Genomic DNA, 18,386 nt, shown 5'->3' with positions numbered 1-18,386 from the left:
AAGAGAAGCACTAGTGACAGATGCTATTGCCCATGGGTTATAGCCTTCTCGTTAGAGCATCCGCCTCCTGTAACATGCATTATTACACTTCCTTAATGCTCACAGTATCCCACACCATCTCACCGTATTATTTGAAAGTTATTTCTATGTCCCCTTGGCCTTTATTTGATAGTTGACTGTGCTGAGAGGCAGACAACAACGTGAGAAACAGGTCAACAAAGTGGGAACATTGTGTTATTACATGATGCGACAAATAAAAACCAGCCAGGGTGACCCTGATATTTCACATTTAACCATCAGGTGAAACAAAGGCAAAGGTAATGACTGATGCTCCTTGCTTTAAAGAGCAACACACAAAAAATTCTTAAAACAACATTTGGGAAACGTGTAGCTCAAAAGTAAACAAATGAAAAGTGCCTCAGATACTTCTCTGATAAAGGCCAAGACATGAAAAACACTAAATTGACAGGCAATCCCTTATATAGTACAGTGCAAAAATATTACGCAGGTGTGGAAAAATGGTTAATGCTTTCAAAAATAGACATGTTAATAAATTATATTCATCAATGAACAAAATATAAAGTGAATGAAAAGAAAAATCTAAATCAGCACTTTGGCCATCTGCATCTTGATTTACTTACAGTGAAATCCTTTTGGTAATGATGTCACTTAGGTTACAGAAATAACCACAGGATTAAATAGTTCAAATGCCCAAATGTGCACTTGAAAGGAAAGGCAAGGTGAACCAAGATCAGGCCTGCAGACAACAAGTTCACACTCAGAAGTCCCTTGGACAATAAGTCAAAGTTATTCTTCAACAAGTGTCCATCCATGTCTGGCTTCTCTCTACATTAGGCTTTTCTTACAATGCGTCCGCTCTTCCTCAGGTCCCTCCCTCCTCTGTCGGTGCTGCCCGACTGGATGCTTACCCTCCAGGCTCCCTGGCATACCTGGGCACTGAGAAGGAAGTACACGTGATTATAACAGTAGTAAAACGAGTGCCTGTTCCCCTATGAAACACAACATCCGCATCCACCTCCTTAATCTGTCTTTTCTGTTAAATATCATATCCGCCCAAGTCTTACCACCCAAAAGTGATGCTAAAGGGTTTCCCCCACTGTGTTGAACTATGACACTATGGGGATCCCCAGTGCGCAGACAGTTCTTGACCATGTGTCCATATATGACGAGATGGGAGTGAGAAAGGGTTGTTTTAAATGTTTTTATGGTGTGAGTCTGTTTTGTTATAGTTATATTATAGTCCATCTCTCTGACTGTGCACCCGAGTCTTAATAATGTCCCCTCCCCAGTCTAAGTATTCTCCATCTTTTGTCCCTGCAAATACCCTCTTACAACCACATTAGTTAGTACATTTTATTTTCAAGTCATTAAAAGTAAAAATTTAAGTTCTTTATTTAAAAAAAATACTACTGTAGAAACATGGCGGTGCAACATGGCGATGTCCATGTAAGATGACCCATGCTGTATGTAGATAGAAATGGCTCATTCTAAGGTAATATAAACATAACGGTTCATTATGTAAGGTCTTTACACCACTGACAACATAGTTATGTAGCCTATGTTATATTGCATTTCTGTCAATAGATCCTCCTAAATATTATACACTGAACATTTACTGTTAAGGGAACATTCAATGTCCACATCTCATACTAGCTGCAACAACATATGTTTGCTGAGGAAATATTTACGTGTAAGCATTTGGAAACGTTCTCTTGTCCTCAAAAAACTGCACCCAAAATTCCCACAACCAAAAACTGTTGGGTGACCCCTCCAAAGTAATCAATTTAACCCTTTCATGCATGACATTGAACAGTGGACAGAAGTAACAGTAAAATTACTTAAAATTTAAAACAGTAAAATGTCACAATAATCACGTGGAGGAACCCCAAAGTGTTGTCTACAATTCCTATTGATTATAATCTTTGTATTTCTTTGTCACTTTGAGATCTTGCATCATAAATTCAACATAGCAGAGGGAAGAGAAGAGGCACAAAGTACTTCAGGAATAGCGGTTTAATATTTTTATTCTTAGAAAAGCAGACATTAAAAAACATTTTCAACTAAATAAGATGTCAGAAATACTTTTATCCAGATTTTAAGGATATTTTTCTTGAACATTTTGCTCTGTGAATTAAAGATAAGCTACATGTATCCACTCCATGGACATTATGGACCAAAAGGTATGGGGTATGTAGATTCTGCCTTATTTTGTTTACTTTAAAATGTTAATAAAATATGCACTTGAATAGCTTCATGTGTATTCATACCACTTATTTTTAGGACATGTTTTAAAAACATATTTTTTTGTTAACTTTCTCTTTGAGAAGATTCTAATTAATTTAGTTATTTTAAGTTTTTTGCAAGAGATGTTCTGGGCAAATGGAATTTGCTCATGCAGGTAAACTTTGGTCTTTGTAATGTGTTTATCAGAAAAGTAGGATATTGAAACTCGCTCTCTCTGTTTGTATTGGTGTCTGAAATAAATTAGTGACACCAAACAATATCAAGGAATGGATTAGCAATTACTCTGTTGTTCAGCTACTACTTTCAGAACTATTGCTTCCAATGCCTATCAATAGGTAATAGCAATGCCTCCAGATTTACCAAAACACATTGATATATTATCTACATCCAGATGTTCTACTTTTGATTAAAACCAGTTATAAATCACATGCACACACACGCACTCACCTTGAGCGCAGCAGAGGTCCAGCAGCTCGTTTGCGGGGCTTGGCGCTTTGTCTCCGGTACTGCATCCAGCCGCAGACCAGCTCGTGCGCGATCATCATGTACAGCAGGAATATGAGCACGGCGGGATCCATTCAGCTGCACGCGCCGCTGGATAAGAACCGGGTGGTGCAAATAAAAATGGTCCAGATGGGAACAAACAGCACCGGGCTACAGGCAGCGCGGGCTAGCGGTCTTCTGCAGGATGCGGGATGATCAATGAGGATGAGGAGGAGAGGGTCCTCGTGCCCAAGTTGCCCCGTGTCCACGCTCAACTTTAGGCACTCTAGTCGCGACAAGCAAACGGTTGCTTTAGTGGGCGCTCGCACAACACCCATGACAACACACCATCTTCCAAAACCATGAGTTCATCCGAGTGAAGACAGTGGTTTTCTCTCTGTCTCTATCTGACAACAGATGAGAGCCACAGCAGAGAGGGGACATCGGAGGATGTTGCCGTAGAGACGCGACCGTTGCTAAGGACGTGATGTCGTCATCCCCTCTTCCTAAAGATGAACGAGGCATTTGACCATATCAGAGCGCGCAGGGATTTACACCAATCAAGAGCGTGCATGATTGTGTCCTCTTGGATGTTTGCTTTAGGCTACCATTCATGCTCTGTCACAGGATGTGACCATTACTTGCATTGTCAGTTATATTTGTTTATCAATTCATTTTATGACACTTACTCAAAAATCTGTAAATATATAGGCCTATAGGCTATATATTGTATATACAGTATTGAGTCTGATTTGCTAAAGCATGTGTCTCATCAGCTGCCAAAAAATATTGTATTAAAACAGAAATGCAAGAAAAAGAGGACCTTAACAGAATATATTTGAAAATTAATTCCCCAGTGGACCAATAAACTCTCAGAGTGAAAAAGCATACCAAAGCCAGTGTTTCAATGCTCAATTTTAATTCATTTATCATCAGAGCGCCATTATATCTTGTTTCAAAGCAGTGTAAAGTGAACTCTGCAACACATCCAAAAGAATATTTTTCCAAACAGTAGCATTACAGTACATGTCAACCTCCTCTATAACCTTTCGGTCTTTTTTTCTCTTTTTAGGTTTAATCTGTCTGTTCAAACTCATTCTTTTCTTCCTCCCTTCTCTTTAAAGTCAGATTTTTACTCCTTAATGTGACTCTGGCTCTACTCTCATAACACAACTTATAGTAGTAGTTGATAGTTTCTTTCAAATAGACCATCATGTTTACAGGTATTGGTAAACACGTGTCTTTCAAGTTCAGTGTCCCCTCTTCAGGCTTTCTGTTGTAAATAATGTATGTAGTCTCAGTGCTAAAGACGACATAACCGGGTAAGGAGTGATTGAGTTAGTTATTTTCTACTGACAAAGCTCCTCCGGAGCCAAAGAATACATTATACAGCAGATATCACAGGCTGAGTAAACATTGTGACTAGTAAACTGGCTTTAACATGTACAATGGGAGGGTTTTTCCTTCATGACATAAAGAAAGATGAATCCTACATCTCCTTGCAACCATTTCTGCCATTTTTTCATGGGTTTTGCCCAGTCTCGATTTAAAGAAAGGTAAACTAATTTCCATTCACGACAAGTTAGACGTTCTCCTTCTGACTTCCATCCGTCCATCCACAGGCAGAGAGCTGCGACCCTCAAGGGCTCCAGCTGATCTGAGGCAACTGTGCCAATTAGGCCTTCATCAGTGTTTCAGTATGTGGGCTGTTCTTGTGTTTTGTGTAAGTGAGTTTGTGTGTGTACGTGTGTGTCATGTAAGGGCGACACAAGCAGTTCTTCTGCTGTGATATCGCCTTAATTTCACAAAGCCAACTTTAGGTGGCCTGTCCATCCCTCCTGCCTCACGCCACCTCCATCTCTCTGAAACCAGCAGAGACCTGCAGAAACACAAGAAAAAGAGTCCATCTGTCGGCGAGCACAGCCATAATCAGGCCATGAACTGGCCAAGGACAGCTGATCACTTTAAACTTGTGAAATAGTAATATTTTTGTGCAACAAGATGATTGAGGAATAAAAAACAAAACTAATGAGCCCTGTGAATAATTTAGTTATAAAAGTCTAACAATTTAAGGTAAAATAAAGCTTTAACCAAAACTGTACCACATTTCTTCAGCTGTACATAGAGAGTTAGATGTGCATAGGGATGAGTATCGTATCACAACGAATGAAACAGAACATTTACTCATATAAAGTCTAGGCCTAAAGTCTGTATACTCACAGAGACATTATTAAAGCCAGCTGCCATTGGATGGTTTTGTGCTGGTGAAATCGTCACACGGTCCTGCTGAAAGTAACACATGATTCATCATTAAACACGCACAATAAAGAAAAAGTGAAAGACTAGTTTCTTAAGGACTTTACTGGGCTGGTTATGGATTTTCATTTAACTTAGCTAGCTAGACATTTACACACAACAGCAACATGACCAGTGCTATAAATGCTATATTCAGCCATCTATTTTCTAATTCTAATATCATATAAATGGCACCTCACCAACAACAGCAGAAAGTTATAGACCTACCATTTTCAAAATAGTCGTAGTGTTAGGGGTCACTGCCTTGTTAATTTAGCTCTGAGTTAAGCTCCTAGCCTAGCCTAGCATACTAGCTTAACCGCTGACATTAAGAAACCTTTGCATAACGGTGAACGACTAGTTTGCCGTTGATTTTGTCCTTAAAGTCGATGTGTTAGAAGCAGAAAAAATGGCGACGCGTAAGGATTTAAGTGATTTTGACAAGGGCCAACTGTCATGGCTAGACGACTGGGTCAGAGCATTTTCAAAACTGCAGACCTAATAGGGTGTTCCCGGTCTGCAGCGGTCAGTACCTATCAAAAGTTGTTCAAGTATGGAAAAGCAGTGAACTTGCGACAGGGTCATTGATGCACGTGGGGAGGATGGCCCGTGTGGTTCGATCCAACAGACAAGCTACTGTAGGTCAGTTTGCTGAAAAGTTTAATGCTGGTTCTAATAAAAAGGTTTCAGAACACAGTGCATCGCAGTTTGTTGCGTATGGGACCGACCAGTCAGGATGCCCATGCTGACTCCTGTCCACAGACGAAAGCGCCTACAATGGGCATGTGGGCATCAAAACTGAACCATGGAGCAATGGAAGAAGGTGGCCTGGTCTGATGAATCTGACGTTTTCTTATACATCACATGGATGGTCGCTTACCCAGTGAACGCACCGCAACAGGATGCATTATAGGTAGAAGGCAAGCCGGATGGAGGCAGCGCGATGCTTTGGGCAATGTTCTGCTGGGAAACCTTGGGGCCTGCCCTTTATATGTACGCTACTTTGAAACGTACCACCTAACTAAGCATTGTTGCAGACCATGTAGGCTTACACCTTTTCATGGAAACGGTATTCGCTGAAGGCAGTGGCTTCTTTCAGAGGGATAATGTGCCCTGCCACAAAGCAAAAATTGTTCAGGAATGGTTTGAGGAACACCACAAGAGTCAAGCTTGTAATTGATTCACGGTGTTGACTTGAACTTCAAATTCCCCAGATAGCAATCCAATCGAGCATCTGTGAATGTGCTAGACACACAAGACCGATCCATGGAGGCCCCATTTCACAACTTACAAGACCCAAAGGATCTGCTGCTAACGTCTTGTTGCCAGATCCCACAGTACACCTTCTGAGGTCTAGTGGAGTCCATGCCTTGACGCGTTAGGTCTGTTTTGGCGGCAAAAGGGTGACATTACACAATATTAGGCAGGTGGTCATAATGTTACGGCTGATCGGTGTATATGACAATGGTTTTGTTATCAGTATCTCTTCTAGAGATATGTCTGTGAAGTAGAAAAGCTATACATGTTAAAGGTTCAGTGTGTAATATTTCTGAGGATTCATTGACAGAAATGCAATATAATATCTATAACTATGTTTTCAGTGGTGTACAAAGTCCTTACATAATGAACATTTTTATTACCTTAGAATGAGACATTTTTATCTACATAACCGCGGGCACCCCCTTCTATAGGGGTCGCCGTATTTTTTCTACAATAGCTGACAACGGACAAACAGCGCTAAGGAGCGCGTTTCATCATCATGGCTTCTTCTCCTGCTTGTATAATTCTGGCAGTGTAGACGGCGTCACTACATTAAATGCGTCCATAGAAGAAGAAGAAGAAATAATAATAATAATAACAATAATATACAGTCTCTGAGTAGTGTTGTGGTTTATTAGAAGTAAGAAGAGAAGTGACATTAGACAAATGAACAAGCGCACGTGTTATTTAGCACAAGAGCCGACAGCCTGTGGATCTTTATACTATGAAGCCAGACGGAGTCGGGACAGATACAAACAGCTGACGGCAGAAATCAGGGATGTGGATTTTGCTGTGTATTACCACCACCACTCCACTAGATGGCGCTGTCGCAAAAGAACTAGGGTCCTAGAACTGCGGTTGCAGGATTGCGGGGGTCCTGAAACTGCAGCTTCATACTATTGAGATGGAAGGCTATAATGTGGGACAGATGTTTTCAAAGCGGTGCTGAAGTTGTCTGTTTTCTGCTGGACAGGTAATTATCTTAAGTTTGACTTTAGCGATGCAAATGAAAGTTGTTGTTTGATAACTGGCCATAATCACAGAGAGCTTTGGTGTGTTTCCCCAGTCAGTGTCTCATCTTGTTGGATTAATTTCATGTAGCCTATTTATTCTCCAGCGCTGTGGTCACATGCTAAATGCCCATTAAAACGTTTCACCATTTTACCCCAAGCTGAAATTATGGCTGCCAGTACTACTTAATTAAAGATAAAACATTTTGGTAAGATTTGCAGATTGCTTATCTAGTAAATTAAACAAAGCGAGAGGTGCCTTGATCCTCACCAGCCAATGCCTTTGTAAACTTCATGTATTATGTGGTTTATAATGGACTGTGGTGCAGAAACAGTGAGGCTTACATTGTTCTGGTATCTGTCAGTGGTCATACTTGATGCACTAGATGTGATCTAGTTTTTATAGTGTTTCTGAGATGTGAGATGTCATTTTCTTTAGTATGTTAGTCCAGATGAGCCAACCCTCCCAAGTTGTAAAATACTCCAGTACAGGAGAATGAGACATCATGAAGCACTTAATTTCTTGATGTGGCTGTTGTTTATTAATGAACAAATAACAATATTATTCGTAAAAACATATGTTTTTACTGAATAATTAAGTAAATATAATTTCTTAACATATCTATTTAAAGAAACCTAATTTCTTGACTGGCAACTCTCTCTCCTGTCTCAGGCACCATAGCTATACAACTCACTTCAATTCACAACTCTCACCACTAGATGTCACTATAACTAACACACTGAACCTTTAAAGACACTAAAGGGAGTTTTTCCTTATCTGAACTGAGGGTCTAAGACGGAGGGTGATTTACAGGACACAGGATGTAAATCCCCTTGAGATGTAATTAGCTGTATTTTTGGCATAAATAAAACTGACGACGGATCTCAGTAGTTAACCTGGTGAGTACGATCCTTTTATACTCGTGGCACAATTGTAACTGGATTTTTAAATGTGTTTTCAAATGTTTGGATGGCATATTAACTCACTGCACGTTCTGGTTCATATGTTTCATTATGGAAACTGACACTGGCTGAGACAGATGAGCTTGGTGATTGACCGATCACAGGCTTGACTCTTCGGGTTCGCAGGTAGTAAATCAGCAGGGCAATTAATGTGCCGATCAGCAGCAGGACCACGATGACGGACGCCGCAATCCCTCCTGCGTTGTCTCGCTTTGGTGAGGCTGCAGGGAAGACGGAAAACAATTATTTTCCAGTTCTACCAGACATTACAGACCACAGGACATTACAGTAAGGCCGGTGACAATTATGAGATTCCTTAACTGCTACTACTACAATATATCATACATTTTCGGCAGCCATTAGTTTTGATTTATTTTAGTATGCTATGAATATCAACTAGAAACCCATCCTTGCAGCTGCAATATCATGTGATGATATGAACATAACTAAAATAAAGGTGACTGTGATGATTTATATAGTGTAGTGAAGTAAATTACTGCAAAATCCCTGGAGGGAAATAGTTCCAGCCTCTCCCGGTTTTTGTACGGATTTAACAAATAAGTGAAGTTACTATGATAATTTACCATTGCTCCCAGCCTTTAGCCGGGCTAACCTGCTGCTGGATGTATCTTTACATTTAATGTACAGACATGAAAGTGGTGTCATAATAGTATTTTATTAACATATTTCCGAAAATGTGAAACTACTGCTTTAAAAAACCTGTCAAAACTGAAAAATAACATCTATGCAGTTAGCAGTAAATAGGATGAAAAACATGTAAACACTGGCCCATCTTACTTGTCAGCACATCTGTGACTTTGTTAGCACAGTTGACTCCGACGGTGTACTCAATGTCATCCAGAGCTACAACGCCTGATGTGCCTTTGAGTCCTTCAAACACAATCTGTTAACAACAAAAATAAGACGACAGTAGAGACAGAAGTTTTGTTAAAGAAACTTGAAAGTTGAATTTGCAAGTTATTTGTCTGAAAAAAAGCACAAACACAGGGACTTTACTTTCGTCCTTACTGTTCAAACTAAGACATTAAGCTATAGCCTATGTAGATGTATCACTTCTTGTGCTGGAGAAAAGGCTTACATAAGGAACACTACAGAGTGTTCAAGTGTTAGAAGTACTACATTAGCATGCAGTGTTGGGCAGTAACACGTTACTGTAATAATATTACTTTTCCCAGTAACTAGTAGTGTAACTAAATACTTTTCTAAAACAGTAATATTATTACTAGTTACTAAGGCAAGTAACGCTGTGTTACTGAACGCACCATTCCTGATGTAAAGGACGTGCTGCAGGTCAGGGCACCGGACAAGTCAGCTGTTAGCAAAAAAAGCTGAATGTAGAACGAGGGAGAGAGGCGTTCTTTCTTTTCTAAGTAGCTGCTGCCATTATTCTGTCCCAGTCTAAGATGCAAAGAACATTGTCGTCTAGTTTAAACTCTGTACGACCAGCAAAAATCTTTCAGCCGCGAACAATTGTACATCTGATTTATTGAAGCGTCTGCAGAAGCAGCACAGCAGCGTGAAATTTACAGAAAGAAACTCCGGCAGCTGCTGTCACTGATGCTTGGACTCGTCGGCAGAGAGTGGCGTTAATGCAACGTTTGTAACTACTGAAGACTGCTCTTATAAACAGGCTACATGTGCAGGAAAACAGCTGTTTAAAAGTCAGGATTTACTCGCTTTATTTTTTCATTTCAGCCGGTGGTGTTAAGAAATGTTAGGCCTAGGCTACATGCTTTGTAAAAACCACACTCCTTTCTGCTGTTATGAAGATGACATTAGTTAAAAAGTTGTGAGAGAGGCTTTGTTTGGGGGGTAGTGAAAGCAGTGTTTCCCATAATTAGCCTATAATTTGGATAATTATCAATGCGGACCTCCACATATTGAGTTAATTTTTTTTACTAGGTGTATTTAAAATCGTTTTTGATTGAGGAGCTGTATTGAGGAGCATATATTCATGCAGTACCTCCTCACTCGCTCCCTCTTTCTCATGAACACCGCTGCACAAACCTGTCCAAAGGCCCTCCCCCCGTCATTCTGTGGGAAACACTGCAAAGTAATATAGTAACGTAACTAGTTACTTTTATCACCAATAATAAGTAAAGTAATAATATTACTTTTTTAAGGAGTAATAAGTTACTAGTAATATATTACAATTTCTGAGTAACTTGCCCAACACTGTTAGTATGTCATATACTGTATGTAATAAAGTGAGAGTCTGACCTGGTAGTCCTCAGTCGATGTGATGTTGACATCAAAGCGTTTCCACGGCCCTCCCAGTTCACTCACCACCAGCAGTTGATTGAGACGACCTTCAGACAGCCTCCACACCCTCAACTCGCTGTCCGCTGCATACATAAAAAAAAAGGATTGTGGTACATATCCAAAGAGAAATGGATCATACACATCCAGAGATTAATATGTGGATATAGAAACTTGAGAATTGTATCTGCCTGACCACAGATCGACCAAGCACAGAGAGCACAGTGATCCTTACATGAGTACGGCTTGTAGGCCCAGAATTTCAGGCAGGTGCCTTTGGTCGGGGGCAGGTGAGGGCTCAGCAATTTAGCGTTTTGATTGGCTGCCGTCCGGTTGCTGCTTGGAAAGAACAGGAAGTGACCTGGCAAAAAGCAATGCGAAGGTAGTCTATTTGGCACTTCAGTACATTTTTTGGGACATGTTGTTGTATGAAAATATGAAGTACTGTTCTCTCTGCTTCCTGACTCAGTGCGAAGATCTTGTTGATTTACCTCTTTCCGTGCCTAGGGTGTGATCTTCAGGTGGGGTGGAGTAGTGCTTCTCTGCCTCCTGACTTGTCAGTTCCCAGTCCAGTTTGTCCACTGTTACATTTTGAGTGTTGCTCCAGCTACACATCCCTCTCTCCAGATTGCACCTAGAACCTGAGATTTACATTACATTTTATTCATTTAGCAGATGCTTTTATCCAAAGCGACTTGCAATTGCTATATATGTCAGAGGTTGCACGCCTCTGGAGCAACTAGGGGTTAAGTGTCTTGCTCAGGGACACATTGGTGGATGGTCACACAGTGGGGATTTGAACACGGGTCTCTCACACAAAATGCACGTGTCTTATTCACTGGAGATATTTAACAGAACAAAAATGGACACTAACACACAGAGGATACCACTGTACTGTTGTTTCACAAAATGCTAATTGTATTGGTACAGCCTTCTATATGCGTTGCTTTGTGTAATTTGATCTACATTGGGTTAATACATGCAAATTGTCTTGATAATTTGTATACTTTTTTTGTTAATATTTCTGGGGCATTTTTTAGCCTTTATTTTGACAGGACAGTGGATAGAGTTAGAAAAGACGAAGAGAGATAGGGGAGCGACACGCAGCAAAAGGCCGCAGGCTTGACTCAAATCCGGGCTGTTCTACCAATTACCCATTAGTATACTTTTTGATTATGCTGAGCATTTCATTTCTCATTGTATTATTAATTATACACTGTATTTATATGACTTAAAGCCAGTGCTACAATGTCAGAGTGAGTAAAATTGTTAAATAACACAAAAGAGGAACTAAATTATTAATTGGAGGTGTGAGAGCTAAGGTATGAAAATATTTTCTAGAGAATTTCACCAAGGTAAAGGTTCAACTAAAGGTAGCAGGAAGATAAAAATGGGTGAGTAAAATCTTTGAAAAGGTACTTCATTGATTTAGCATTGCACTTTCATAAAGTTGTTGGACTTAGAAGAGAGAAGATATTCTGACATTAATAATTAATCTCCAGTATAGACTGAGCCTCCAAAATACATGGGCAAAGCATCCTATATTTCCCTAAATGCAACTCTAAAGGACTTTTCATTTTACATTCCCTGTCTGGTAAGTGCCCATGGTTTTTAAACCCCCCAGAAAGCAAATCTGTAACACAGACTTTCTTTTATAAATTTGTAGTCTTCAAGCCCAAGCCGAGAAAACCATGATGACATTGTCAAGGTTATTTTTTCACACTTTATAAATCTCCCTCTAGATCCACAGAAGAAATCATAGAACTGTTTTCAGAGGTTAGAATAATGCTCCCTGTGATAAGTAAACCAAACATGAAATGTAAAATCAGGGGAGTGCTCCTTTAAAAAGCTGCAGGGGGACCAGGAGGAACAAAACTTTATTGTAATAACTTACTAAAACAAAAATGAGCACTCACATTCACACTGGTCTAAAATCGTACCATATTTTGTAGATGAACGTTCACACTAGTCTAAAAGTCTGCGTGTGTGTGTTTGTGTGTTTCTCTTTAAATTTTGCTGAGACTGATACAAACCTTGATCTTCACATGGGTGAGCTGAAAGGAAGATGTCATCAACTGCAATGTGAGTGTTTTTGCCTCCGGCTCCAACCACTTCAAACTCCAACTGCAGAGGAGAATAAAGCACATCATCATCTTGGTTTTAAACGTCAAACACGAGATCCTACTTACGTAAAGGTCCACTAATGACCACTCTCTAGTTGCTGGATCAAATTCTACTGGAGAAATTTAATCTTTAAAATGCTGCTTTTCCTTAGTAACTACAGTCTAAGTGTGGACAAATCAGAAACTTGGGGACAGGAAGGCAATATAACAGGCTGGTACAAACTCAAGGAATCAAATTAACATCAAATACTAAAATACAGTTAATATAATAATAATAATAATAATAATAATTAATTTGATAATGTTTTTTGCACATTAATCAATTCATATAATTCATTAATTTCATTCATAAAAAAATGTCTTAATAGTATAAGTATAATTGTTCCAGCAGCCCTCCGTCCACCGCACTGTACCTGCCAGTCCACGAGGGCACTCGAGATGTTGCCGTTGCCATGGCGCCAGACATCTCCTTGGTTCAGACTGTCGGAGAAAATCTTCACCCGTTCTCCCTTCACCAGCTTCATATACAATGTCAGAGAACCTGCAAAGTACACACAGTTCAATTGTGGTTTTTGGTCACTTTTTTGTGTACTTTTTTTCAGCGTGTTTCAGCGTGTGAAGGTGTCTCACCAGGATTCACTCCTCCCATGTGATACCAGAAATGGACGCACTCAGTCTTGGCGGTCCCTTGGCGAACAGGGGAGGTGAGGACTGCCGTACCACCAGAAGGAAGGATGTTCGCTCCGGTGTTAGCCATCATGTAGAAACCTGGGCAACCAACCATTGTTGTGAACCAACAGTGTGGATTTGTGCATTTTATATCAAATAAGTTTGGACTACTCCAAATTCTTTCTCTCTCCCTGAGAGAAGGAGGAGGGGTTTGGATTATCAACCCTCTACAGACAGCCGAAGTGACTCCAAGGAAGAGGTGAAAGGTTTCTCTCCCTAAGTGCTGTTTCTGGGCAGTCTGATCGTAAAACTTGCCACCTCTGATACCGCAGCCAGATAACGCGGTGCCTGACTGTTAAAATGACAAAAGAAACACTCACCAGAGACTAGCTTTCTCCTGAACTCTTCTCTTCGTAAGAGAGAGCAGGAAACCCTAAACCGCCCCCCCACACACGTAACCGTGGCAACTGACCTTCCTCTTTCTTTGATTACCTCACATCAAAGGATATTCTCCTTTTCACAGCCAGATGCAAATTTGAGGAACTCCAGGACATCCAGGGACAGTCCACATTCCTTTGTGTAAACAGAGTACTCTCTCCTCAAGACTCAAAAATTTCCTTGTTTAATTAAATTTTTCTGCCACTCAACTAGGTCTCCCCATTCCATTTTAGTAGTTTTGTTACCATGTTATTGTTGTTGTTGCTATTTTTTGAAAAGAATCTAAATAAGTTAATTTTGCAGTGTTGTCATTTTCAGCAAGGTCACCTGACTTTATTCATTTTATTTGTAACCACTGCTTTGTTCACAATACCTTCTGACACTTCCTTTAGAAATGATGATAAAGAAATGTCATCCTATACTCGATTAATTTTCCAGCTCAAATTTAAGGTTAAAAATGACTAAATTCCCCAGCTCCTGAGAAGATTGTTTTAGGATTAATCAGAGCTATCGTCATGTAACCAGAGCTCCCCCAAGTGGACAGAATAAGTATTACAGGCCATCGTCTGAAATGCGTTAATGTATAAATCTCACTCTGTATTTTTCATGTCCAATAATCTGATGCCATTCGTGTATCTTGCTTATATTCTCTAAGAACGTGGAGCCAATATATCCAGAAAGCTAGTTAAGTTCCTCATCTGATGTGATTCCTTTGAAATGCTAACCTTTTAAAGTTGAACTACTGACATTTGTTTTCCTTTTATCAAGTGCTTAAACTAAGAACGGTACAACCGTTGACTATTAAGGTTTGATTGTGGGAAAATATTTGATTACAATACGCGCAAATAGATTTTTTTTTTTTTTGGATTAAGATTTGGATTTTTGGATTAGAGTTCAAGAGAGAAGAAAAGACAAGTCCTCCCTCAAGGGAACAAAGCACTGCCCTCTGGGAACCACGCCCCAACAGACAAAACAGCGACACACGCTCTTGTTCGCTCTCTCTTGTCCTCTGTTTTGTTCCTGGCTCTCCAAGCGCGCTTCGGCACGCGCCCAGCGTGCCCCTCTCCCGGCAACACCCTAAGATTCGACCCGGCTTGTTCGTTTCAAGCCATGCTCACGAAGTGCCGCGACCTCAGCTTTCCCTCGTTTCAGCAGCTTACTTGTGTTTTATTTTCTTTGGTTTTGTTTTGTTAAAAGTTATCAATCCGTTAAGTTACACTATTTTAATTGAAGAACGACAAAGTTATTTTCTTTTTAAGCTTGATTCGTTGAGCTAATCTCATTGCGGTCGCACCCAGCCATGTGGTCCCGCCAGCAGTAACAAAGGACGACCAAACCTCTGACCCTAACCAGGGTTAAAAGGCCCCCACTGCGAGTTTCTTCAGTAAGCCGACAAAAGATGGACCTCCGGAGCAATTCCCTGGCAGAGAAAGCGACTGGCCGATGGCTTTAAGCTGTCCTAACTGAGAACGCACAGATCTCAGCCAGTGTGAGGCCGTTGACCAGCACCCGTCTGGGAGAAGCGACACGCAGTAAGACCAAAACCTGTTAAGAGATTATCTTTAACTCTTAAAACTCATAGCTCGCGTTCATTAGCTGCCTGTATGAGTCAAATGCTCCCCACAATAGAACCCCTTCTCATTGTTTAGCCATTGTTTATTTCTTTGATGTATTTAACCGCATTTTTATATCACCTTAGTTAGTTAATAAACTCACTGTAATCAAGGAATTGTGTGTGTATTGCCTGTCTCCAAGTCCTTGCCATGAGAATTTACCCCTTTGAAATGAGACTAACTGACTGATTTAAGATAATTGAGCGATTGTTAACTAACTGATCACTAGTGAATAATTGTCTAGTTATTAACCATACTCAGAGGTCCGGAGACTCTGGGCGAATTGGATCTCTGGTGGTGCCCCGCGAAACGAGAAGCTTTGTGAATTAATATTTTCTGAATATTAAAATTCATAATTTGGTATTAATTCTCATAAATTTATGAAAACATAGTAGTCATGCTACAATATATTAAAGGTGACCTATTATACTGCTATTCAGCCCTATATACTTCTGACTCCTGTATGGTAGATTTGAATGATTCAAAGTTGGATCTTGTACTGGCCCTTCATGCAGGCCCTCTTTTTTAGCCTCTGTCTGAAACAAGCTGGAGACCCTCCTGTCTCTTTAAATGACCATATATAGAAAACAGGCTCCATACGTGGTAGAGTAGAAAAAACTGTTGAAACCAGAGGGTTCAGAACAGTGGGACATTTGAGGTTTTTGCTCACAGGGATTTCTTTTAAATATGTTTACCTCATTATTCGAAGCTTTGGCCACATTTAACATGAACATCAGAAACTGTAACAATATAGATATGATATATTATTACTTCTTAATGAGATTCTTGCTCACCCAGTTCTGTCTCCAGAGTGTGGTCGGTTTTGGGTCCAGTGGTCGTGGCTGTGTGACCACTGCGGTGGAGCCAGTGAACTTTACCAGAGCTGCTGTACCCACACCGCTGGCCTTCAAAGGAACACATTCTTGGCACGGTGCACGGATGGCTCATGAACGCCACATCGTCAATAGCCACGCGTCCGTCAAAACCAGAGCGGACCGCTTCAAACATAAGCTGGTGATAGATCAAAGGTCAGAAAGGGAGAGTTGGAAAGGAAGGAAGATAATAAAACAATAATTTTTGGATTATCTTATCTTTCTGTGGGGCCAAAGATTATCCAAAAGTACTTGCTTAAAGCTCACAAAGTCCGAACCCCTCTTTCACTGTACCTTCCCCCCTTGTTGTTACTCATTTTTGAATTATGAACGATACATGAAGCTTTGTGACACTGCATGAATTTTTAAATATTGTTTAATAATTGCAGTTCTTCCATACCTGAAACTTTGTGAGCTGGTGTGGTACCGGGCACTGCGCTTCGTGCCACATGTTGCCATGAGCTCCACTGCGGGTCCAGAGGACACTCTCAGAACCGCTGTTATCTAACAGCTTCACAGTCAGAGCACCTGGACGGGATCAGCGGGTGAGGATGGGGCAGTTAGAGTGAGAAGGACAAGAAATTATTTACTTTAAATTAGTTACTCATAAAGAAGGATTTAAATAAAAAATAAATCTATATATATATCTTCACAAGCTTAAAGAAACAGATGATTCATCATTATTTCACTCTAAACTGCTTTCCATTCAGTCTCATCCTCACCTGTGTTTGGCCCGTAGAGTTTGTAGAAGAAGGACAGGCAGTAATCTGTAGGACCTGGTAACTGTGTGAATGAAACTAAGCGTCCGAACACACCGCGCAGAGAAGGACTCCACATGTCCACAACAAGGCTTCTGCCTAGACGTCAACAGAAAAACAGGCAGGAATTTAAGTGACTTTTAAGGCATCACAGTACAGTCTTATTATATACTTCATGTGTTATAGTGATTATGAGTGATCCAATTAATAAGCTATACTACATTTACAGCAAGTAGACTATGAAATATATTGTCCCTTCAGCTCAATAAAAAATACAACAATTTATTATTCATTGATATCAAGCATTAAAAGAAATTATTCAGAAGATTTAAATTGATTTACAGGTAAACTCGAAAAATTAGCATATCGTGCAAAAGTTCATTTATTTCAGTAATTCAACTTAAAAGGTGAAACTAATATATTATATAGACTCATTACATGCAAAGTGAGATATTTCAAGCCTTTATTTGATATAATTTTGATGATTATTGCATACAGCTTATGAAAACCCCAAATTCAAAATCTCAGAAAATTAGTGTTTAAAGTTTAAAATTATTGTGAAAAGGTTCAGTATTGTAGGCTCAAAGTTTCACACTCTAATCAGCTAATTAATCCAAAACACCTGCAAAGTGTTCCTGAGCCTTTAATTGGTCTCTCAGTCTGGTTCAGTGGAATTCACAATCATGGGGAAGACTGCTGACCTGACAGTTGTGCAGAAAACCATCATTGACACCCTCCACAAGGAGGGAAAGCCTCAAAACGTAATTGCAAAAGAAGTTGGATGTTCTCAAAGTGCTGTAGTTAAGTGGAAGGAAAAGTGTGGAAGAAAAAGGTGCACAAGCAGCAGGGATGACCGTAGCCTGGAGAGGATTGTCAGGAAAAGGCCATTCAAATGTGTGGAGGAGCTTCACAAGGAGTGGACTGAGGCTGGAGTTACTGCATCAAGAGCCACCACACACAGACGGGTCCTGGACACGGGCTTCAAATGTCGTATTCCTCTTGTCAAGCCGCTCCTGAACAACAAACCACATCAGAAGCGTCTTACCTGGGCTAAAGAAAAAAGAACTGGTCTGTTTCTCAGTGGTCCAAAGTCCTCTTTTCTGATGAGAGCAAATTTTGCAAGGTCCCAGAGTCTGGAGGAAGAATGGAGAGGCACACAATCCAAGATGCTTGAAGTCCAGTGTGAAGTTTCCACAGCCCTTGTTGGTTTGGGGAGCCATGTCATCTGCTGGTGTTGGTCCACTGTGCTTTATTAAGTCCAGAGTCAGCGCAGCCGTCTACCAGGACATTTTAGAGCACTTTATGCTTCCTTCAGCAGACGAGCTTTATGGAGACGCTGACTTCATTTTCCAGCAGG

At 40.3% G+C, this 18,386-nt stretch overlaps 1 protein-coding gene across 4 annotated transcripts in view; it reads right to left on the bottom strand.

Moving 5' to 3' along the window:
* Nucleotides 1–3,650: 3,650 nt before the first annotated feature.
* Nucleotides 3,651–18,386, bottom strand: part of mamdc4 (MAM domain containing 4) — a 36,576-nt gene continuing 21,840 nt past the window's right edge. For 3 of the 4 annotated variants that reach the window (XM_046067764.1, XM_046067767.1, XM_046067766.1), the window contains 13 exons: nucleotides 16,994–17,128; nucleotides 16,672–16,799; nucleotides 16,194–16,410; nucleotides 13,310–13,447; nucleotides 13,093–13,220; nucleotides 12,590–12,680; nucleotides 11,048–11,197; nucleotides 10,792–10,917; nucleotides 10,518–10,642; nucleotides 9,075–9,180; nucleotides 8,301–8,497; nucleotides 4,969–5,034; nucleotides 3,651–4,627 (listed from right to left, as the gene is read on the bottom strand). In XM_046067764.1, the coding sequence (XP_045923720.1) occupies nucleotides 4,592–4,627; nucleotides 4,969–5,034; nucleotides 8,301–8,497; nucleotides 9,075–9,180; nucleotides 10,518–10,642; nucleotides 10,792–10,917; nucleotides 11,048–11,197; nucleotides 12,590–12,680; nucleotides 13,093–13,220; nucleotides 13,310–13,447; nucleotides 16,194–16,410; nucleotides 16,672–16,799; nucleotides 16,994–17,128 (1,643 nt within the window). In that variant the 3' untranslated portion in view covers nucleotides 3,651–4,591. The remainder of the gene's footprint in view (nucleotides 4,628–4,968; nucleotides 5,035–8,300; nucleotides 8,498–9,074; nucleotides 9,181–10,517; nucleotides 10,643–10,791; nucleotides 10,918–11,047; nucleotides 11,198–12,589; nucleotides 12,681–13,092; nucleotides 13,221–13,309; nucleotides 13,448–16,193; nucleotides 16,411–16,671; nucleotides 16,800–16,993; nucleotides 17,129–18,386) is intronic. The other variant, XM_046067765.1, reaches the window with a different exon arrangement.

Source organism: Micropterus dolomieu, linkage group LG13 (assembly GCF_021292245.1).
Source record: "Micropterus dolomieu isolate WLL.071019.BEF.003 ecotype Adirondacks linkage group LG13, ASM2129224v1, whole genome shotgun sequence".
Lineage (NCBI taxonomy): Eukaryota > Metazoa > Chordata > Actinopteri > Centrarchiformes > Centrarchidae > Micropterus > Micropterus dolomieu.
Note: the sequence above shows the minus strand (reverse complement) of the source record. Positions and strands in the feature narration are given on the sequence as shown.